Source organism: Tursiops truncatus, chromosome 1 (genome assembly GCF_011762595.2).
Source record: "Tursiops truncatus isolate mTurTru1 chromosome 1, mTurTru1.mat.Y, whole genome shotgun sequence".
NCBI classification, from domain to species: domain Eukaryota; kingdom Metazoa; phylum Chordata; class Mammalia; order Artiodactyla; family Delphinidae; genus Tursiops; species Tursiops truncatus.
Genome location: NC_047034.1, coordinates 72,857,871 through 72,880,947, shown reverse-complemented (window position 1 = coordinate 72,880,947; position 23,077 = coordinate 72,857,871). Strand labels below are relative to the sequence as shown.

General features: G+C 52.1%; 1 protein-coding gene across 2 annotated transcripts in view; it reads left to right on the top strand.

Moving 5' to 3' along the window:
- Positions 1–906: 906 nt before the first annotated feature.
- IL6R (interleukin 6 receptor) overlaps positions 907–23,077 on the top strand; it is a 50,855-nt gene continuing 28,684 nt past the window's right edge. The window contains exons 1-3 of one of the 2 annotated variants that reach the window (XM_019919452.3): positions 907–1,207; positions 19,788–20,036; positions 21,176–21,299. In XM_019919452.3, coding sequence (XP_019775011.1) covers positions 1,123–1,207; positions 19,788–20,036; positions 21,176–21,299 — 458 coding nt within the window. In that variant the 5' untranslated portion in view covers positions 907–1,122. The remainder of the gene's footprint in view (positions 1,208–19,787; positions 20,037–21,175; positions 21,300–23,077) is intronic. The other variant, XM_019919453.3, reaches the window with a different exon arrangement.

Here is a 23,077-nt window from a genome sequence, read left to right as displayed (position 1 = left end):
CTCCTTGGGGAATCTTGGTGAGCTCTTTCAAGAGCTGGTTGTGGTTGCTTCTGAAAGCCAAGCACCAGTTTCTGTCTGTCAGATCAGGAGGGCGGACATGCATGTTTTGACATCGATTGAGCACCTGTGGTCTGGACCCTGTGTCATGTGTATAGAGCTTCACAGTCACGGTATCTTCATAAACATCCCGACCACTATAGACTTTCTTATATCTGACAGATGAGGAAACTCGAGGGATTTCAACAGAAGTCACAGACACAGTAGGTGGAGGTCTGGATGGGAATCCAGGTCTTTATCTGCTTCCAAAGTCCAAACCTTCTCCCTGCCCGTGCTGCAAGGAACAGACAGGCACGGAGAGAGAAGGTACCTTTACAGTAGTGAGTCCCCTGATGCCCAAGCCTCATCCCAGATCCATTAAATCAGAATGTCTGGGGGTGGGACCCAGGCATCGATGGTTTTCAGGGCTCCCAGGTGATTCCAAGGGTCAGAAAGGGCTGCCCAGCACCGCTTTACTGTAACGGTAAAAGGCACATCGCCTCCTCCAGGGCTCGCCAGGTGCTCCTTTCACAGAGTAATCCTGGTCACGAAACCAAAAATCAAAACCGAGCCAGTGGTGTTTGATTCCCCTGCTCTGATCAACAGAAGTCGGGAGGAGGGCCGCCGGCTGAGCTCGCCCCCGCCGGGTTCGGGGATCCTGCCCTCGCGGCTCAGGTGCGGCGCTGCGGCAGGAAGCCACCCCTCCGCTCGGCCGGTGCGCGGGGCTGTTGCGCCATCCGCTTCGGCTTTCGTAACAGCACCCTGGAACGGCCGAGAGACAGCTCCAGTGCGAGTTCCTCAAATGTTTTCTTGCTTTGCCAGGACCGTCCGCTGCTCTGAGTCATGTGTAAGTGGGAAGTCGCACTGACACGGAGCCTGGCCAGAGGGAGCCGAGCCGAGAGCGGCGCGGGGATCGGGGACTCGCCGTGCGTGCAGATCGCGGGCCCCCAGGGGATGGGGGCTGCCCTCGGGGCTTAAGCCCGCCCGCCGCCCCGCCCCGCCCCGGCCGCCCGCTCCCGACCCGCGCGTCCGCCCGCCCGCCCGCCCGCCTCTCTGGGACCATGGGGCATTAGCCGAGGAGGAAGCATGCTGGCCGTCCGCTGCGCGCTGCTGACCGCCCTGCTTGCGACGCCCGGGACGGCGCTGGCCCCGGGGGGCTGCCCCGCGCTGGGTAAGGGCTCCGGGCGCATCTGGAGGGCTGGAGCAGCTGGCGGGTGAGGGAACCGCTGTGGGCGCTGCAGACGCGGGGCGGCGGAGGGAGGCCGGAGCGGTGACGGCTCCCCTTGTCCGGGGTTAGCTTAGGTTCCCGCGGCACGAGGTGAGGCACCGGGCTGACCCAGCTGTCCGGTGGCGGGCGCTCGCTCGCGCGCCCCCTGCTGCGTCCTGCGCCTTTGGCCGGGCGCGCTTTCCCCGTGACTGCCCTGCGGCCGGGTAGCTCCCTGCGGTCTGCGTACAGGACTTGGTGTGTTCTCAGAAACCTGATTCTCTTGTCTCCTTCCCAGTGCCCCAGGAGTCCTTACACAACTGCGGCCCGGCTTACTTTAAAAGGAGATGCCCTCGCGGGGTGGAGTTCCTGCCCGGGGCGTCCTTTGTACCAGCGCCCCCCTTGCCCCTCAGCTTTGGGGAAGGCATCCCGCCTGGCTCTCCCCTCAGCCCCCCGGGTTTATGTGTGGATGACAGTGCCTTGACTGTGAAGGGAGTGACATCATGGGCGCTGAGTCACGGACCCTCCCGCTGCCCGCTGCCCGCACTCCCTTAGGCAGACACCAGCTCTAGCAAGCCGTGTGCCTCAGCCCTGGGAATTTAAGCCAAGTGGGGAGGTTGGCCAGGGATTGGGACGTCTTGAGGCTGGCACGCACTGGACTCCACTTCCAGACGAGAGGAGGGGTGAGGCAGAGGGCACGGGGCACTTGTTGCTCCTGTGGACTGTAGTGTGCCTTTGGCCGCTAGTCCTTTCTCTGGACTCTGGCGGCATGCCCAGCTGCGCGTCTAGGCTCTCCTCTAGAGGAGCTGGGCAACTGCTTCTCCAGAGGTTTATTTTAGGGTCTGAGGGCTTCTTTGAGGACACAGTGGAAAACCAAGGGGGCAGCCGGCAGGCTTCTGGGAACAGATGGCTGGGGAGACGGTGGCTCTGGCTTTCACTGCGAGACCGCACGGCGCTCCTACCCTGGGTGAACACCCTCAGCCTGACCCCTCCCTGCTGGAGAGAGCCAGGGGCTGGTGTGCCTGCAGGTCCCTTTGCCTTCTGAATGGTTGTGTTCCTCGTGCTTGGGAGAGGAAAGTAAAGGGATTCTTTTTCTCAGCACACATTTATAACCCCTGCCAGTAACAGCCATTGTTGATTGAGGCCACCTAGGCTTTACTCACGTTTTCTAATTCTCCACTGGATCTAAATAATACTTTGTTCCAAAGAGGAGGCTGAGGTTCAGAGAGGTTGGGATGGGAAGTTGTCAGGCCTAGTTGGTGGAGGCCCACCCCTCCATGGCCCTGTGCTCGGGGGTGGTAGATCCTTAGCCCAGCAGGCAGAGCTGGGGGTGTTTGGGGGCCAAGATGAGAGTCACCCCTGGCTGGCTGAGTGCTGGGCAGAAGAGGCCAAGGGAAGGGAAAGCCTGGGTTTGCCCACTGTTTTATCAGAGGGAGGCAAGGCAGGGGTGAGGCCTGGGTCGCCCAGGAGGGCACAAGGCTTCCCTGCCTGCCTGTGTTGCTATTCACACCACACCCCAGGGCACCTGCCGCAGGGAGGTTACTGCTGTAGCTGCTGCTTTCTTTTGCTCCTAAGTGGCTGCAAGGTACTGCGAGGGCAGCCGGTTGCAGCCAGTTCTCCATTTTCCTGGTGCTCAGGTGGGACGAGCCAAGGGGTCTCAAGGCGTGGACAGGCTGTGAAAGGCAGAACTGAGAGTTTGGGGAGGAAGTGAAAGCCCTCGCAGTTCAGAAGGAAAATGCAGAGAAGTAGAAAATACCCATCTCCCCTCCCACACCCACAGAGACTCAGCCCACAAACTTGAGAGCAAAAATAAAGACATTGTACAGGAAGCATGGAGCAAATGACTGTGAGATGCCTTGCTTTGGAGAAGTAAGGGGCTGAGAGGGGTAGCAGAGGCTGGAGTTAGTTTAGAGGGGAAATCCGCTGGCCCTCCGGGCTGTGGGCCCACTTTCCTTGGGATCAGCCTCTGCCCACACGTCCGAGAGCTGGCAGGGCCACTCAGGTGAATTGCCGTCTAGGGGCCTGGATTAGCTGGGACGTAGGTGTTGGGTGTGGAAGGCCTGGACCTCGGTGACTCAGGTTCCTTCCATGATCTGCAATGCAAGACGGTGTGCAAAACAAACACGTACACCTTTAAATCTCTCAGAGTCCTGTCTCAGCCTCTGAACTTCCCTTTACAGCAACCTCTTTCTGCCCCCAATGTCTACCTGCATTCCTAGTCTCACCCTAAACCAGTATTTCTTAAAGGGTAGTTCTGGATCTGTTTGAATCAGAATTGGTGTGTGTGTGTGCAGGTGTGCCACATGCACTGGGGGTGGGGGTTGGGTGCTTGACAAAAATGCTGATTCTTGGCCCCCACCCCAGATTTACTGAAGAGAAATGTCTGGAAGTGAGGCTCAGGAAACGTCCTTTTTGACAAGCACCCCTTGTGATTCGCAAGTTTGAGGATGACTGGCTAAGTGGTGTGATTGAGGAACTGAAGGAGGGCCCTCCCCCACTGGGCTTCTAGTTGCCAGAAATCTCTCCCCACTTTAGCTCTGCCTCTTGTTTACTCATTGCAGCAAACATTTATTGAGTCCTGTGAAGCCCTGGGATCAGCCGCCCTGAGTCTACCTTAAAAGGAGCTTGAAAATGGTCAAGGTTAAATCCCTAAGAGGGACTGAGAAACCCTCTGACCTGTCCCGCTGGGTACCAGCTACCCAAGGACAAGGTGTCGGAGAAGGGGGCATGGACCAAGACCCTGAGACAGCGGCACGTGGACCCTCACTGCATATCTCATCTCTGACCCTCCGCGTCTCCCTCTGCGGACTGGGTTAACAAATCCTCCCCTTAGAGGGTGTTTGTAAGGATGACACAAAGCCACCCCGGTGCTCACTGCTGTCAATTCCCCTCCGCTTCTCCTGTCCCACCAGGCCTGCGTGCCACCGGCCCACCTGTGAGCCAGAGCGTGCCCGTCACCAAATCTGGGCTTTTCCAGGTCAGTCTTAAAGGTCTAGAGCTGTTCTCTCGAATATGGTAGCCATTTACTAAGTATGGCTATTTGAATTTAAATTAATTAAAATGAAATCAAATTTAAAATGTAGTGCCTTAGTTGCGCTAGTCACACTTGGCTACCGTATTTGACAGCGCAGGTATAGAGCATTTCGCGATCATTGCAGAAAGGTCTACTGGACAGCGCTGGTCTCGAGTGCTAAACAGTTTCTTCCAGAGGTTTTCTGTTGCTTCTTCCTTTATCTCTCTCTGGACCTTCTCTCCACCTGAACACAGCTCATCCCGCACAGGTAATGGTTAAGGTTTTGGAGCCAGACAGATCTCTGCCTGGCCCTGCCATGGAGAAATAACGTGAGCTTGGGTGAGGGATTTTACTTCTCAGAGACTCACTGTTCTCATCTGGAAAATAGAAATAATTCATATACTACCTTGCAGAGTTGTTATGACGATGAAATGCCCTAAGTAAGGTACTACAGAGTGTATAGGGAGGTCTCTAGCACAGAGCAAATGCTTAAATGCGCGTAGCTAATAACTTACTCATTTGAAAAAAATATTTTGAGCTCCTCCGATGTTCCAAGCACTATTCTAAGAGCTGAGGACACAGCAGTGAACCAAAGAGCCAAAAATCCCTGGCTCACTGCGGCTTCGTTTTACTGGGGATGTTAATTAAATATATAGTATGATAGTGACTAAGGAGGAAAAATAAAGCAAGGGCGGGAGCTGGGAACTGCGTACATGTTGAGGAGGATGTAGAATTGATCTTTTCGAGGGGAGGCCAGGGAAGTTCTCACCAAGAAGATGATGCTTGCATGAAGGCCTGAAGAAATATAAAAATATTTAGGGATTCCTTATACTCCCATCTTGCGCAGGAAAATTCCTGCCTCCTCTTTAGCAATCTGGTCCTACCTGAGGGCCTGTTGGGTTCTGGAGCGGAGGGCTCTGTGGGGACACACGGGTGCCCTCTGCCCTGGTGAAGCTTGGGGTTGTCTCTGGGGAGACCAGGCCTCAACCATGGGGCCCCTTAGACTCCAGCTGGACAGGGAAATGCTAAATGTCCTGTTGCTAACTGTCATTGAGGTATCTGTCTTTGGAAGAGAATCCTTGAGGACTGGAGTGGCAAGAGGAAGACGGCAAAAAAGAGGCTTTTAACTCTTAGACTCTGTTTGGTGAAGCCCTGGGGAGTTTCTTTTGGGTCATCTGTGTGCTTTACTCTCTTATGCACTTGAGATCCAAAAAAGGTCCAAAGTCTCTGGCATAGTCAGGGGCTTTTCTGGCACGGTCCTGGGTTTGGCCTGACTTCTAGCTGCACCTCACTCCTACCTGCCCCCGCCAGCTCTGCCCTCTGGCTCTGCTCTTAGGAGTGTGCCCCCTGAGGCCCTGCATCCAGGTTGTCTCCCAGCACCTGTGCTCAGTTTCCCTCCACCTCCCAACTTCCTTCCCCGAAAAGCATCCTCTGGTTTTCTCTCTCTACGTGATGGTTACAACGACCGTTACCATACTGAGTGACGACTGTACACAGAACCGTGCTGGGCTCTTTGCATCTGTGACCTCATTTACTCTTCACAGCAGCCGTGTGTGAGAGGAGTCTGAGGGCAGTGCATCGCTGCGGTAGACTGTAGGACAGCAGGTCTTGCTAGGGGGTGATCAGGAGGTCAGTTCAGACACGTTGAAACTGAGCTTTCTATTGGACAAGGCGAGAAGATGCTGACGAGCTGGGTACGGAGTCCAGAGTTTGGGAATGAGGACTGAGTTGAGGTATGAATTTGGGAGTCGACTGATGGCAGATATTATTTCAAGCCTTGAGAGTGGCTGAGATCACCGAGGGCGAAAGTGTAGATGGAGAAGAGACGAGGCCCCGGGCTGAGCCCTGGAACACTCCAACCTTCTCAGGCTGGAAAAGGAGGAGGAGACTGAGAAGGTGAGACCAATGAAGCAGGAGGAGAGCCAGGAGAGTTGTCCAGAAAATCCAGTGAGGACAGTGCGTCAAGAGGCAGAAGCAGTGAGTGGTGTCAAACGCTGCTGAGAGGCAAGAGGACAACCTAACCAGTGGACTTAGCTACACGCAGGCCACTGGTGACCCTGACTTGATGTTAGGAGTTTCGGCGAAATGGTGAAGGCCTAAGGCTGACAGGAGTGGTTTGCAGAGAGAGCAGGAGGAGGGAAACTGGAGCCGGGTGGTAGAGGCTACTCTTCGGAGGATTTTAGCCGTAAAGGGGAGAAAAGAAATGGACTGTTCGTTGGCTGGAGAAGTGGGGTCATGAAAAGAATTTTTAAAAAAATGACTGAAAGGGCTTCCCTGGTGGCGCAGTGGTTGAGAGTCCGCCTGCCAATGCAGGGGACACGGGTTCGTGCCCCGGTCCGGGAAGATCCCACATGTCGTGGGGCGGCTGGGCCCGTGAGCCATGGCCGCTGAGCCTGTGCGTCCGGAGCCTGTGCTCCGCAACGGCAGAGGCTACAACAGTGAGAGGCCTGTGTACCGCAAAAAAAAAAAAAAAAAACTGAAATCTCAGCATGTTTGCTTGCTGGTGGAAATGATCTAGTAGAGATCAAAAATTGACAGAGAGGTGAGAATCGCTGAAGCAGTGTCCTTGAGTAGGTGAGAGGAAACCGAGGCTCAGAGAGATTAAGTAACTTGCTCAACGTCGCACAGCAAGGAAGTGACAGACCTTGCTCTGAACCTTGCTCTTTCCACTGTATCACGTGTGTCACCCACAACTCCCACCCTTCCCAAAGCATGGTGACTTCAAGGATATCGTCTCTGTTCTCAGTGTCCTCAGACTCACCAGCTCCATATGCACTGGTGTGGCAAAGACAGCCCTACTTTTGCCCCAGGAAGTGTCCTTCTTCAGTACTTCTCTTAAGAAGAATAGTTAAGGCCACAGTGTATGTTTAAGCCATTGCACTGTAACCTCCTCCTCCCCCATATCCATTCATATCACTTTGGGTCAGGGGAATGTTTTGCAACCACATGTCACTGTAAGTGATCTTTCTCTGTCTCTTAACAAGGCAGCTGGGACAGCAAAGAGAGAAAACAGCTCAGGGGTCAGACAGTCCAGGCCTGTCTCTTGACTACCCACTTAACAAGCCAGCAGACCTTGGGCCAAGTCACTCCAAGCCCAGGCAGAGCAACACGTCTTGAGGCTGAAACAAACAAAAGCAGGTGCTTGATAGCTGCTATTGATCTGAAGACCCCATTTTGATGGGAGAAGCGGGGGAGGCTATAGCATGAAGACTTTCTCACAGAAAAGGGGAAAGACCCACTACTGCAGTGGGAATAATAATTACAATTGTTCACATTTTTTGAGAGATTAGGTATGTCCTGAAAATAGTGCTAAGTTTTTTTTTTTTTTTTTGCGGTACGCGGGCCTCTCACTGTTGTGGCCTCTCCCGTTGCGGAGCACAGGCTCCAGACGCGCAGGCTCAGCGGCCATGGCTCACGGGCCCAGCCGCCCAGCGGCATGTGGGATCTTCCCGGACCGGGGCACGAACCCGTGTCCCCTGCATCGGCAGGCGGGCTCTCAACCACTGCGCCACCAGGGAAGCCCAGTGCTAAATTTTTAGTTTTTTTTTTTTTAATATATTTAAATCTTTATTTATTTGGCTGCGCGGGATCTTAGTTGCGGCGCGTGGGATCTTCCTTGCCGCGTGTGGGATCTTTAGTTGCAGCATGTGGGATCTAGTTCCCTGACCAGGGATCAAGCCCGGGGCTCCTGCATTGGGAGTGCGGAGTCTTAGCCACTGGACCACAAGGGAAGTCCCTACACAGTCTCCTTTTGATGGACGTTGGCTTTGGGCTTGTTTCCTGTCTTGCCATTACAGACAGTGCTTTGGGGAGTAACTTTGCATATCCATCATGTTGCCTGAGCTCAAGAACATCCGCAGGATAAATTCCTTGAAGGTGAACCTGTGGGTCGAAGGCCATGTGCATTTGTACTTTTGAGTGAGAGTGGAAGTTGCACCAGTTCATACTCCCCGCAGCAATGAGAGAATGCCTGTGTCCCCACAGTTCTGATGAAAATGTGTTATTAAACTGCTATTTACACAGAGATGGCATCTGTGTGGAATTAATTTGCATTTATCTTATCTGAGTGTGAATATACCGGTTTTCCCATGTTTAAGAGACTATTGCATAACCTGTTTCTATGAAGTGCCTGTTCATATTCATTGCTCATTTTTAAAAACTGGGTTGTTGGGTTTTTTCCTCTTAATATATTAAAGAATTTAGTCCTCTGTGATATGAGTTGTGAAGATTTTTCTCTAGTTTGTCGTTTGTCTTTTTTGGGTGGGGGTTGGTTTTTGTGTATTTAAAAAAATTGTAGTTGGGTTTATCAGTTTCTTTTATGACTTGTACGTTTTGTATCATACTTAATAAGATCTTCCCTATGCCAAGATTGTCTTGAAAGATTCTTTTTGGGAGGGAGTAAAGAAAAGATTTTTTTTTTCCGATGTCTTTAAGAATTTTTTGTATTTAAATGTTTGATCCATTTTGAATTTATCATGGACTGAGGTATGGCTCTAAGTTTTCTTCCCCCAGTTATCACCTGATGTCCTTTTTTATAGTTTATTGAATAATCCATCTTTCCACCACTGATTTTAAAAGCCACCTTTAAAATCTACCAAATTACTGTATATACTTGGGTTTATACTTCTTGTCGGCAGATTTAGTAGTTAAAAAGCACAAATTCTGAGGCCTGATTGCTTGGGTTTGAATCTAGGCTTACCCCTAATTAGCTATGTAACCAGCCTCCTCTTCTGTAAGATAAGCTGTTGGGAAGATCAAGTTAGGTCATCCATGTGCAAGCTTACAATAGCACCTCTATATAGCCAACACTCAAACCAAGCTATTTTAAAATAATTGTAGTAAGATACAAAAGCATAACATTTATCATCTTAGCCATTTTATTTTATTAAAATAAAATTTATTTATTTATTTATTTATGGCTGCATTGGGTCTTCCTTGCTGCGCACGGGCTTTCTCTAGTTGTGGAGAGCGGGGGCTACTCTTTGTGGCGGTGCATGGGCTTCTCACTGTGGTGGCTTCTCTTGTTTCGGAGCACGGGCTCTAGGTGCACAGGCTTCAGTAGTTGTGGCACACGGGCTCAGTAGTTGTGGCTCATGGGCTCTGGAGCGCAGGCTCAGTAGTTGTGGCACACGGGCTTAGTTGCCCCATGGCATGTGGGATCTTCCTGGACCAGGGCTCGAACCCGTGTCTCCTGCATTGGCAGGCAGATTCTTAACCACTGCGCCACCAGGGAGGTCAGTCATCTTAGCCATTTTAAAGGGTACAGTTCAATAGTGCAGACAAAGCTATTTTTGGTTACTATTACTTCTGAACTTTCTAGTCTCCTCCATAGTTTTGTCTGTCTACTCATGTGTCAGTACCACACACTGTTTTAATAACTATAGCTTTATAATATGCTTTAGAGTTTGGTAAGGCTAATCCTCCTCTCAGTTCTCTGCTTTTTCAGAATTTTCCTGGCTATCCTTGCTTGTTTACTTTTCTGTTTGAACTTTAGAATCAGCTTGCCTACTTCCAAGAAAAAAAAGTCCTGTTGGTATTTTTATTAGGATCAAGTAAAATTTAGAGATAACTTAGGGAGCACTGACATAGTTATAATGCTGAGTCTCCCTAGCTCAAAACATGGTAGGCCTGGCCTGGCTTATTTATGAGGGGAACAGGCTGGGGGCAGGAAAGCTGGAAACCAGGTTTCACAGTTTCACTGAGGGTAGATATGCCTGCTCTCCCATTCTGAGCTGCTTTCTTCATGGTGACATGAAGCTAGACCAGTGTGTGCGTGTGTGTGTGTCTGCTCATGGTACATGGGAGTAAGGAGAAGAATGTAGGCTTGAATTCAGGCAGGAGGACTTAGGGGCTTTATAAAATGTGTATGGCAGTGTGACATACATACGGGAGAGTGCACTCAGCATAAATTTAACAGCCCGATGAATTTTCACAAACTGAGCATAGCCGTGTAACCACCACTCAGCTACATGACCAGCCCCAGCAGGCTCTCCTGTGTCCCTTCTAGTCACTCCCTACCACACCTCAACTCTGTGACTTCTCAAATCTTTAGCTTTGCTTCCTCATATCTAAAGGGGTGGAGGAGTGGAAGCTGGGGCAGGTGGTGGGAGTGGATATGGTTTGGGATGGGGAAGGGGGAACAGATATCAGGTGTGTGCTGCACCCTGCCCCCCCCTTTGCTTCCACAAACACAGGAAAGACCCTGATGTGGGTCAGGCTCCTGGTTAGACTCCAAGGCCAAGTTCAGAGACAGGAAGACAGGACCCTTTGTGCTGTGCTCCTGGGAAGGCACTCTGGGCAAGCATGACCCAGAGTCCCAAGGCCCAGGGCTCCAGTCCTGGCTACACCACACACTGGCTGTGAGACTTCTGGGCCTTGGTTCTCCTCATCTATAAAAATGGGCAGGTTGGCTGAATCATCTTGAAGGGCCTTTATAGCCCTAGAAGAGCAACTCTTAGATCAGCACCCACTCCGTGGCTGTAGCCCCAACCTAGCCCCTTTCTGGACCCAAGTCCCATCTGTGTCCACCTGTGGCCATGTGCCCTTCTTACCGGCCTGCTTAGTCTTGCCTTTACTCTTTTTATTTCTCAATCTGCTGCTTGGGGTTTGGTGGGGGTGGGGGAATTGAATTGTTTGCCCTCCTTTGATATCTTTTCCTCTAATTAGTTTATAATCTCTGAGAGGTGACCCAGGCCAGACCTTCCGCCCCGGGGCCAGCTGATTATCTGTGATGCTGCCAGGGGAGGATTGAATGTTTTTCTTGTGAGGAGTTGGTCACACGTGCTGGTCTCTGAGTCAGCAGCCAGCGTTACCTTTTTATGGTCCAAAGGAGCCTCCCAGACCCTCCGTCCAAGCAGTAAGTATACAGTCCCTGGTGCGGATGGAGGGGAAGGCCATGCCAAGATAAATACTGACTCCACCAAATACAAGACAAATACGAGCAGGTACAGAAGTTCAAACACATTAGACGGAGAGGAGGGCAGGAGTCAGCAACCTGAGGAGCAGGCTGTGGAGGAGGTGGGGCTGGGAGCTGAGTTAGAGGAGGTGGCTGGGGCCACCCTAAATCGCAGGGGAGGGCGTTCTGGGGATTTTAGGGAAGTGAGTGGACGATCTGGTGAGTGTGTGAGATTGGGAGTCCGACGGGGAGGGGGGCGCTTTTAAACTAACTCATCACAAGAGTGCTGTTGCTGTAGCTAGAAGGAGAAGGATCAAGGGTACTTGGCCCCCGGTTTCCTGGGAGAGCCCCTGAGGGGCTAGTTGGTGTGGCAGGGCTGCGTGGGAAAAGGCTCGCTCCCCCTTCACACAGACCCCTCAACCCCAGGACTCCCCTCCCTGAGCCTCTGTGATGGGTAGAAAGGCCTGAGGAGAACAGGGAGGAGGAGGGGAAATTGGGAGAGAGGGGGAGACGCAGGGTGGTGGGCAGCCCAGAGAAGTGGGGCTGGGCTGGAACACGGGGATGCGCCTGGACCCCCAGAGAGAGGGAGGCTTTGGCCAGACTCAGCCGGAGCCGATGCAGACTCCCTCCCTCACTAGCTGTGTGAATTCGGGCCAGTTCCTTAACTTCTCTGAACTTCCACGGAAACAGGGACCAGCCTCCCCCATAGCAGGGTTGTTGTAGGAGCGGAGGGCTCTTAGGTAAAGCGCTGACACCTGCTAAATGCTGTAGGTGGTGCTGAGTGTTACGTTTATTATTACTCGGGAAGTCAGGACACTGGTTTCAGTCCTTAGATGGGGATGCAGGGAGAGGGGACAGAGCACACTGGGGACTCGTTCTAGGCCCCATGGGGTCAAATTCTGCATGTGTTTCCCTGTGAACATGAGGTTCCCACGTTCTTCTCCTGGAGACTTCTCAGCAGCTCCCTCCTTCCAGATCAGGGTCTTTACCGCTGACAGGGGCCCCTGCGGTTCCTCTGTGACCCGCTTCTGAGATCCTGTGTCTCTGCAGCCCCAGAGGCTGGAGGCCGTCCTGTGCTGCTAGCTGGCCCAGCTGCCAGCCCAGACGACTGTCCCTGCTCAGAAACCGGGGCGGTGGGATTAGCAGGCGTGAGCTAAACCCGTGTTGCGGTGGCACTGGGCAGCTGCTTCACCGCTTACATAAACGGGTCCAGGAAGCTGAACTTGTTTTTGTTGGCAAGAACAACAACAAGCTGCAAGAGAGTTGAGAAATATGTGTCTCCGTGTGCGTGTTTTTCTCTGGTTATTGACATTTGCAGGTTTACTTGAAGAAGGAAAAAAGTAGAAAAACAAGAAAGCTGTCTGGGTTTCTGGCACCCAACCTTAGGTCTGGAAGGGGGAAGAGCCTCACTTCCCAGGGCCGTACTGCAAAGTTCCCAGGCTCGAGAGGTGTCGACCATGGTGGGGGGCCCAGCGGCCCAGGGAGTGGGATTGCGTGAGCATTGGGCCGGGAGGTGTGGATTTGGTTGCCAGAGGTTACTAGGACCTAAACTCTCTTCCCCTTGAGGAGTGAGAGGCGAGGGAGGTTATGGGAATTTCCCTCTCCTGGGGCTCTCTAGGGATAAGGAGATGCATCTGTCTGAGGGCACTGGGATGCCCTGGCCATCATCCTTCTCCAAAAGTCATTGACTATTAGAATAATAAGTCCATAGATTAATTGTATTTTCAAGCTGGGCTGTTGTCTGAGATAAACAGACACAGACATGCTTCCTGCCCTCTGTGAGCTAGTGATTCAGAGTGATAAGATGCTAGACGGCAGGAACAGGGGCAGCAGGGAGCTTCAGACTGTAGTCTGAACCCTCACCTCATAGAGAAGGTGAGTGGGGCTCTGTCAGGGGCTGTGATGTGCCCAAGGCTCATTGCAAGTCAGTGGCAAGACCAGGAATAGAACTCGGGTCTTCTGATAACACAGGGCTGCTCCCCCTATGTCAGGCTGCCTGCCACTCTTAGAGATGTGTTTTATGTTAAAGGACAAATCAAGACAAGAGTGTATCTTGGTGTCAGTCCAGCCCCACCCAGTTAGTTGTCAGTGACTAAACAAGACCAGACAGTTGAGGAGGAGATTTGGGGAGGTTTGTTTTCAGGAGGGGATACTTTGCTGCTCTCAGTCCCAAGTGAGGTGCTTTGGGCCTCTGCACAATCCCTTTTCGTAGGCAGCTGGGATGTAGGGTGCTGCCACCCCGCATCTGACATTGACCTTGGTAAGAACAAAGGAGGCTCAACAGTCCTTCGGTGCCTCCTCCTCTCTGCTGCCTCTGGGATGCTTTGTGATGCACTAGGAGGCCAGGAAGGGGTGGGAGGCGGGGTGGAGGGGGGCAGGCACTGGTGATTGGAAGATTAACAGAAGGAGGAAGCACTGTTGGCTCCTGTCCTGGAGGCTGGGGTTGGAGGTGGGTGGGCACTGAGCCTGCACATACCTCTGCCTGCAGAGTCAGGTTTCTGATCCCCTTGGAGGACACCAGATACCTGCCCTCCCCGGGCCCTCACTTCTCAATGCCTTTCCATGCTGTTCCCTCTCTATACAATGCCATTCCCTGTAGTTCCACTTATCAAACTCCTACTCATGTCTCAGGGCTCAACCCAAATATCTCTTCCATTGAATCCCTCCGTTTTGGAGTGTTCTACCCCTCCTCTTGGCTCCCTCAACATGTCAGGGACATTTATCTTAGGGCGGCCTGTGTTACAGGTAGTTTTAAGTTTTCCATGGGGTTTTGTGGAGAGGAGTGTCAGTGCATAGTAGGTGTTCACCACTAACTGTCAGTTCTCTCTCCAGGATTAAGGTTTCTGGCCTTTTGCACTTGATGGTGCACAAAAAAATTCTTGAGTCTTAAGGAGGGGACGGGCATGGGCTTGCAATGCTGGCCTCAAATGGCTGAGCAATTGCTCAAGGGCAGATGCTAAACTGCATGCTGTGCTGAATGTCAGGGTGTGCAGGGCCAACCCCTCCCTCCCCACCTGGTCCCCTCACCTCCCAGAGTGGGAGTGTGAGAATGGCTGGGGCACATCTCTGGGGAACAGGATGTTCTCAGGAGCTTCCTCCTCGCCTGTTCCCCACTGTGTCTCTTCCCTTTGGCTCTTCCCCATAAGGGAGGCCTTCAGGAGGGCCCTGGCAGACTCCAGGGAGTAGACAAACAGGGCAGATAGGGAGGGACGGTGACCTTGTGTCCACCAGGAGATGAGGCCAGCATGGCTGAGGGCTAAGTGTGCAGCGTGCAGCGAAAGTGACAAAACAGAGAGCCGCAAGGGTTGGAGGGCAGAGCTGCAAGCGTGGGGGGTGAACGTTCTTTGACCTGGAAGGTGCCGTCAGAAGCTGCTTGTCCTGAAAACTCCACTCTCACCCCACCCCTGTTTCCTGGTGTCCACTGCATTCTGCCCCACCTCCTCCCTCCCTAGGCATGATAACCTGGACAGATCCAGGCTATGTAGCTTCTTTGTCTTAAATATATATATATATATATATATATATATATATATATATATATATACACACACACACATGTATGTGTGTCTGTGTGTGTTCATTATAAGAGTAATACAAACAACTTATAGAAAATTGAAAAAAATACAGAAAGATGAAAGGAAGAGAAAGAAATTGCCTCTAGTCCCATCATTGGGAGAGGTGGGTGGAAGTACCAGGAGGGCATTCTGTGAACATCACCTCTTCCTTTTCAAAGAGTTGTTCGGGCGGGGGTTCCCTGGTGGCCTAGTGGTTAGGATGCCCGGCTTTCACTGCCTTGGCCCAGGTTCAGTCCCTGGTTGGGGAACTGAGATCCCGCAAGCCGCGAGGTGCAGCCAAAAAAAAAGAGAGAGAGATGCCCAGGGCCTCCTACGCAGCCCCACGGGTGTCACGGGCACTGACTCAGAGATTTGGGTCAGGAGGCAGAGGGGTGGGCGGCTGGGTAGGGGCAGCATTGCCCACTCTGACTGTAGCAAGGGTATTTTCTTGTGGTCTTTCCTCTCTGAGTGTTTGACTGTGATCATCCTGCATAGAATGCTTTTAAAAGCATAGTTAACACAGCATTGTTCACAGGTTCTAGAAGAAATGTATTTTGAAGAAGGGCAGGGACAGGCAATACTTGCCAATGGGTGTTTTATAATTAATCATTCCCCATTAAAAAAATAATAGTGACTCAGTTTTAAAGATTCAGAGAACCATTACTCAAGTTCTTTGGCAGAGGAAGTGGCCATTATGTTGCTCCTGAAGCTCTGCTTTAGTAGAAGAGAAAAAAAGTCTTTTTATTTGTGATTTCTCTGAGCTGCCCAAATCCTCTGGCCATTGTGGGTGAATTCAGGAACAGAACAGCCCCTGCTATTGTTCAAGCTGGTCGCTAGCCACGGCAAGAGCTTCCATCTGAACTGGGGGTTAGGGAAGTGACCAGAGAAACATATTTCCTGGAACTGGCAAAGGCAGAAGGAGAAAAGAGAGTCCCTTCTGGCTCCAGGCTTATAGTCTCTTTCCTCAGCTGTGACAAGCTGGCTCTTCTGGTCTCTAGCGTAGGGCTTGCCCACTGCACCACGCGAGGGGCACCACGTAGACCGCTGTGTCCTGTGTGACAGGGGCTCCTGGGAGTGTGCACTGTGGAGGCCCTGACCTTGTGGGTACCTCTTAGGCACCCTACATTAAACATTAATTAAGCACCTACTGAGTTCTCTGAAGAGTGCTAGTGGGAGTTCACAGCCTCATAGTCATGACTGGGGAGGGGGACGTATATATAGTTAAGGATGGTGCCATGTGGAAAGTGCCAAGGAAAGGATGAGCCTGCCATGGTCCTTGACCCCTGCTTGGACTTTCAGGCAACGCTGAGAATCTATTGTGTATTGGTGCCTTGTGAATTCCGACTTCCGCTCGTCAGCTGATGGAGGGATGTTGTAAGCACTGCACAGCGGGGCCACCCACCAGAAGACTGTCCTACTCTGACAGCGTCTCCATCTTTTTTTTTTTTTGGCCTCGCCATGCGGCTTGCGGGATCTTAGTTCACCGACCAGGGATCAAACCCGTGCTCCCTGCACTGGAAGCTCGGAGTCCTAACTACTGGACCACCAGGGAATTCCCGACGGTGTCTCCGTCTTTGCTCCTACAATGTTGGTAATTTGTGCATGAACTTGACATCCATGTTAGGTTTTGTACTTATAGCTGCTTTATTAAGTGGAAAATGGAAAAGTGAAAGTATCGATATACTGATTCAAAGTGTCGGTGTGTCTTCTAGATCTAACCTGATTCAGGCACAGATGTAATTCAGTATGTGGACTGGACATGGCAAGCCATAGCCACTGTCAGGTGCACATAAGACTTAAAAGGTTTGGACTGTGTGTCAATTTTGAAGGAAAAGGACATGTGTGACATGCACACACACCAGGACCAGCAATTCTACTCAGGAAAATTCTTGGGCAAATGCGCCAAGAGCCACCTTCGAGAAAGTTAATAGCACACTCTTTGATATAGCAAAACACTGGAAATGACCCAAAACCTCCCTCAGCAAGAGAATGATATAGTTGTCCAATGGAATATTACAAAGCAGTGAAAATGAATAACTATAGCTACATGAATCATGGAAACAATGAATGACAAAAACATGTCACAGAAGACTGTAATCTATTTACATAATTCTCAAATATCACACAAAGTTAAGAAAAATTTAGGGATCCATGAGTAGCGAAACTGAACCCATTTACAACAGAAACTAACACAGTGTGGTGAAGCAATTATACTCCAATAAAGATCTATTAAAAAAAAAAAGTGAGGGAGCGATAAGTCCAACATGTAACGCTGTATAAGCAGGGAGGCTGGGGGATGCAGAGCACAGAGGGAGCTTCAGAGACAATGATTGTGCTAGTGGTTTGGTTGGTAGGAGTTCGGGGGTGTTTCATAGCTTTCATGTACATTACATATATTAATTTGCATGTGTTCAATATCATATAGTACATTTAAAAATGATACTTGAAATGCTGGAAATCTATTACTGAAGATTATGTATGAAAGGTGTCCTGTAGTTAGGGCTTTTCATACCTCTTTTAAGCCCTCTGGGCGTGGAGGTACCCTCAGTGGACTTGGTCTCCTAGGGACTGGGATTTTGCTGGTGTTCAGGGGCGCCCTGTGTCCTCTGTCCCAGTTCTGCAGCAGTGAATGCATCTTACATGTCTTGTCCTTGAGGGCAGGGTCTCTCTGCCACCTAACTCTGTCCTCTTCACTGGTGCCTGGCTCTGGGGACCTCCTCGAGATGCATGGACTCATGCATCTTGGCCCATAGTGGGGGAACGTGAGGCAGAGGGGTGTAAGGCACCTGGCCACACTCGCTTCGCTGCAAGGTGAGATTCAGCCATTTTTCTCACCCAAAGTCGAAGGCTCTGATAGTGAAGAGAAAGAAACCCTAGGTGACCGGCTGCTATGCTGCCCTTGCACCTGTCCCTTACCTGCCAACCTCGGGGCAGAGGTTGCCAGGGTGGAGGACTCTGACTCCAAGTGATAAGGTGAGAAGGAAGATTGAAGGGAGTCTGTGTAGCCAGACAGAAGCTGTCGCTGTCCCTTTGATGCTCATGTCCCTGATCTCTGGACTGTGGCCGGCAGTTGATCTGGACAACCAGCCCCGCTGGCTTTGAGTGTTATCCTTCTGGGAGTCACTGAGCCTTATTCTCTCCTCTCCAACAGCTACCTTGGCGGGAGGAGGGACAGTCGGTTAAGCGTGAGATTAAAAACTCCTCCCAAGCAAGAAGGCTTTGCAGGTCGGGAGGACACTAGTGCTGGTCCTCCCAGCCCAGGAGCACAGGTGGGAGGTGAGGTCAGGTGCCCAGGCTGTTGCTGGGCCTTTCGGAAATCTTTGACCAGACTTATTGCTGCTGTTTGCTAATAAATGGCTACACATTTGGTTAGACGGACCAAGTGTGCTTAACATGAAAACTTGCTGTTTTCCCTGGCTTCAGTTTCCTCAGCTGGCTAGACTGATTTAAATCTTAGATTCTGGGCTTCCCTGGTGATGCAGTGGTTAAGAATCCATCTGCTGATGCAGGGGACATGGGTTCGTGCCCCGGTCTGGGAAGATCCCATATGCCGCGGAGCGGCTGGGCCCGTGAGCCATGGCCGCTGAGCCTGCACGTCTGGAGCCTGTGCTCTGCAAAGGAAGAGGCCACAACAGTGAGAGGCCCGCGTACCGCAAAAAAAAAAAAAAAAAAAAAAAAAAAAAGAATCCGTCTGCCAATGCAGGCGGCACGGGTTCAAGCCCTGGCCCGGGAAGATCCCACATGGTGCGGAGCAACTAAGCCCGTGCACCACAACTATTGAGCCTGAGCTCTAGAGCCCGCGAGCCACAACTACTGAAGCCCGCGCGCCTAGAGCTCGTGCCCTGCAACAAGAGAAGCCATCGCAATGAGGAACCCGCGCAACGCAATGAAGAGTTAGCTCCCGATCGCCACAACTAGAGAAAGCCCGGGTGCAGCAACGAAGACCCAACGCAGCCAAAAATAAATAAATAAATAAATTTATTAAAAAACCAAAATCTTAGATTCTATGAATCTATTTAACCTATACTAAAAGAAAGTTTACTTGTATCTTTAATATCCTTTCCTTGAGTAGCATAATATTTTTCAGGGATGGGGACTGCATTTGTTTTCTTTTACTTTCCAATTTGGTCCCTAGAATAAACATAGCATTACCCTAAGTGGTTTAATAGATAGGTGTAGGGTTCTGGAGGGAGCACTGAACAGAGTTGGAAGACCTGGTTTGCCTCTCAGCTGTGTAGCTAAGTCATTGGTGATCTTGGGCAAGTGTCCTGATTCCTCTGTGCCTCAGTTATTACCTGTAAAATGGAGACCCTGGGATTCTGAGACTTCCTGTGTACTCATGCATCTTGTGAGTCCCACTGGGTACCTGGCATTCATTCCTGTGTGTATACGTTCATTTATACATTCATCAAGTGCTCAGTGGGCCACCGCCGTGTGCCAGGCAATGATCTAGGCACTGAAATATGACAGAGAACAAAACAGGGTGCCTACTCTTGTGGCACTTGGGGTCCTGAAGTGAAGATGGATATGGAATTGGTAATTATACGGCAGTGTGTGATGGGTGACATGGTGGGGAAGGTAGAATGGGGGCCTAATGCAGCTGAGGAGATAGGGAAGGCCTCTGGGGAAGGGACATTTAGGCTGAGACCTGCAACAGGAGGAAGTTGTGTGGGGATGGGGTGGGGGGACTGTGCCTCCTCTAAGGCTGATCGGGGAGAGAAGAGGCCTCAGAGGTCAGCAGGGGGCAAGTGGTGGAAAGCCCTGTGGGCCAGGCCTCTGAACTTGGACTTTATGCTGTGGACAGCGGTAGGCCCTTGAGGGGGTTTCTATTCAAAGGAGTGGGGTGGCCAGAGAGCCGTTTTGGAAGGCTCCCTGGGGCAGCTGGGTGGAGAGGGCCAAGACTGGGGCTGGGAGGCCACAGGGAGGCCATTGCAGTAACCCAGGAAGAGGTGATGTGATGGTGGCCCGGGCCAATGGATGGACTTGAGAGATGTTTAGCACTAGAGCCTTTTGTGGCTTCCCGAATCGGATGAAGTCCCTTTGTCAGGTTGCTGTCGGCTTACCCAGTGTCTTCTACCCCTGCAGAGGTGCCAAACGATGTGCTGACCAGCCTGCCAGGGGCCAGCGTTACCCTGACCTGCCCAGGTGGGGAAGCGGGGGACAATGCCACCGTTCACTGGGTGCTCAGGAATCAGGTCACAGGTTCACGCCAAGGCAGATGGGCTGGCGTGGGAAGGAGGCTGCTTCTGAGGTCTGTGCTGCTCAGCGACTCTGGAAACTATTCGTGCTACGAGGACGGCCGCCCAGCTGGAAGTGTGCGTTTGCTGGTGGATGGTGAGTTGTGTCCTCAGAGCTCCCAGAGACGGCTCCCAGCACTGCTCTGCGCATTCCAGAGAGAGATTCCCTGCTTGACCCTTTAAATTCCTGTTATTTCCCTGGCCCAAGCATTTCGGGGAAAGGCCCAGTGACATTTGCCAGCGAGATTGGTAGAGCTTCCAGCTGGGTGGGGGCATCTGGCTGATGGAGATGCCGTCCAGCTGGCCTTGCTGTGTGGTTAGGGCTTGGGGGGTCGAGGGCAAGGGGCCAGGGTTCGAATCCTCCTCCTTCACGGCTTAACTTCTCTGCCCTTCAGTTCCCTTGTTAGTAAAATAAGGTTGATGTGATTAACTTACTTCAGGGTTGTTGTAAAGATTAAATATGGTGTTAAAAGCTCTGCATAGCACATAGTAAGCTCTCAAATGAACTATTCTTATTGTTAGAGTTAGTAGGTTCCTAACTCCTTTGCATCTCATAAGACATCCTATAGTCAGATGCCCTGTGTGCCAGGCCCTGTGCTGAGGGACGTTCTTCCTTGGTGTCTCATACCATCTTCCCAATGTCCCAGTGAGAGGCAGCAGTATTACGGTGGCTATTTTATCATCATTTAACTTTATTGTAGAAAACTGAAGAGAGGTTGGGACTTGCCCAAGGCCACACCACCAGGCCTGTGGGACCCCATAGCCCCAACTTTTTTTTTTTTTTCCGGTACACGGGCCTCTCACTGCTGTGGCCTCTCCCGTTGCGGAGCACAGGCTCCGGACGCGCAGGCCCAGCGGCCATGGCTCACGGGCCCAGCCGCTCCGCGGCATGTGGGATCCTCCCGGACCGGGGCACGAACCCGTGTCCCCTGCATCGGCAGGCGGACTCTCAACCACTGTGCCACCAGGGAAGCCCCATAGCCCCAACTTTTGGTGCCAGTCTTGCTCCCCTTTAGGCAAGTTGGCCCCCAGGCACCTCCCCTCACTTGCCCCACCTCCTAGCCTGACATGAGGACTTTGGCATCCTTTGATTTCCCGAGCACAGTTAGATCTGTGCGTGGCTGTTTGGCTGTGGTACGGGCTGGTGCCAGGGTCGGGGGAGGGCGCTGAGTCAAGGGCTCCCCCGGACGGGCGGTGAGGTGTGCTGCCTCCTCAGCCTTTGTGCTCTCCTTCCAGTTCCCCCCGAGGAGCCCCAGCTTTCCTGCTTCCGGAGGAGCCCCCTCAGCAACGTGGGTTGTGAGTGGAGTCCTCGGAGTCCCCCGTCCCCGACCACAAAGGCCGTGTTATTGGTGAGGAAGTTGTAAGTATCTTGGGCTGGGCTGTGTGTCTGTCTTCTCCATCCTTCCTGACTGAGGCCCTGGGAGTGGTGGCGGCTCTCAGAGGAGCCCAATGGGACTGGCTGGCCAGTGATTCCAAAATGTTATTGGAAAGTAAGTAAGTACTTTGGACCGAGGAGAAGGGAATGAAGGAGGGAGCTGAGACTTCGCCACCAGTGCTCAGTGCTGGTCACTGTGCTACAATATTTGTCCTATTAACCCACACAATAGCGAGGGTGGGGTGGGGGGATGGGTGTTGTTTTTCTCGTTAACAGATGGAGAAACTGCACCACAGAGATTGGTTAACTTGTTTAAGGTCATCTAGCTAGTAAGTAGCTCTGCCCGGAATCAAACCCCAGCCTGATTTCATTCAAAATACAAAGGTTTTGGGCGTTGCTCTTAAGAAGATGCAGATGTCCTGGGAGGGGAAGGGCAGCTGTGATCAGTGTCCTGATTGTGAGCTTATCAGGCTTTTCCCATTTTAATGGCAGCTGAGAGGAAGTGGTGATAGAGTGGGGAGAGGGAGCTGGGGGCGGTGGGGCAGGAAGTCACACCTGCCTGGGGGTCCCTGTGGCACAAAGTGAGGGGACCTGGGATGAGTTCAGGCACAGATGGAAGGGGGAAGGTTACATCTCTGCAGTTTTCTGTCTCCATCCCAGAGCCAAGGTCTCCGTAGTCCAGATGTTTGTTTACCACTGAGTTTGAGCTGGCAATCATTAGAGTATCAAAAAATCCGAGCAGGGACGGACGTCATCTGGGTGTTTTGGTGTCCACTTGCGTCTGTCTCCAGAGAGTCACCTGGTGGTGATATTTATGCTTTGGTCTCCGCACAGGGACATGTATAGGTTGCCCATCTGCACATGATGCAGATGCCATTAGGACTGATGGTTCACACTCCAAGTAGAGGAAGGTCAGAAATCTCCACAGCCCGAAGCCGAGTTGGGATATAATTCTGTGGCACCAGGAAGGCATTCCTCCGTAAATGGGATGTTCTGTACAGTGGCCGGCAGCTGCCCAGCCCGCCCCCGGGAAGGCTTTATTCAGTTGACACTTGGACTAGAGTAATTTGTGTGTTGACAGTAAGAATGAGAGAGGGCAGGGCGTTTAAGCTCACAGCCTCCTCCTGCCAGCAGCTCGGGCGTGTCCATCCTCCTCCTGGGCTGTCTACCCTGAACTGAGGAAGGGGGAATGGGGAGCCACTGTGAGAGCCTTGGGGCCTCCAGAACCCACTCAGGCCCATCCTGGGACTGCGGGGGTGAAACCGGTCCCTGGAAAGAGGTTTTGTATGTTCTGCTCTTTTGCTCGTGTGTGTGCCCGCAGCCACACCCTCGCCCCACTGCGCTTGCTCGCCTGTTCTCTCCCTAAGTGTTTGGCGAGTTCGGCGTCTGCCGTGGGCTGGGTGCTGTACTAGGCTGAGGGAGAGGCACAAGGCAAACAGGACTGGGCCCCTGTCCTCAAGCCCCACGGGGGTACCCACCTGTAAGCAGACGGCCCCAGCTTCTCAGTGTTAGGTGGGATGGATGCCTGAGTGACGGTGGAGGGAGGGAGGGAGGCCCTAACTCAGACTGGGAAGGTGGGGGCAGGCTTCCCAGAAGGAAAGTCTGTGCTGGGCCTGGGGTTAAAACTCAAATCAGGGGTTGATGGGTGATTTGTCACTGAGGCGGCAGGGTGAGTGGCTGCCCTGGACTCACATGCCCACACATGTCACAAGTTGGTGAAGTCTCAGGCTTCCAGGCCAGGTGGGACAGTGTCTGACTCACCT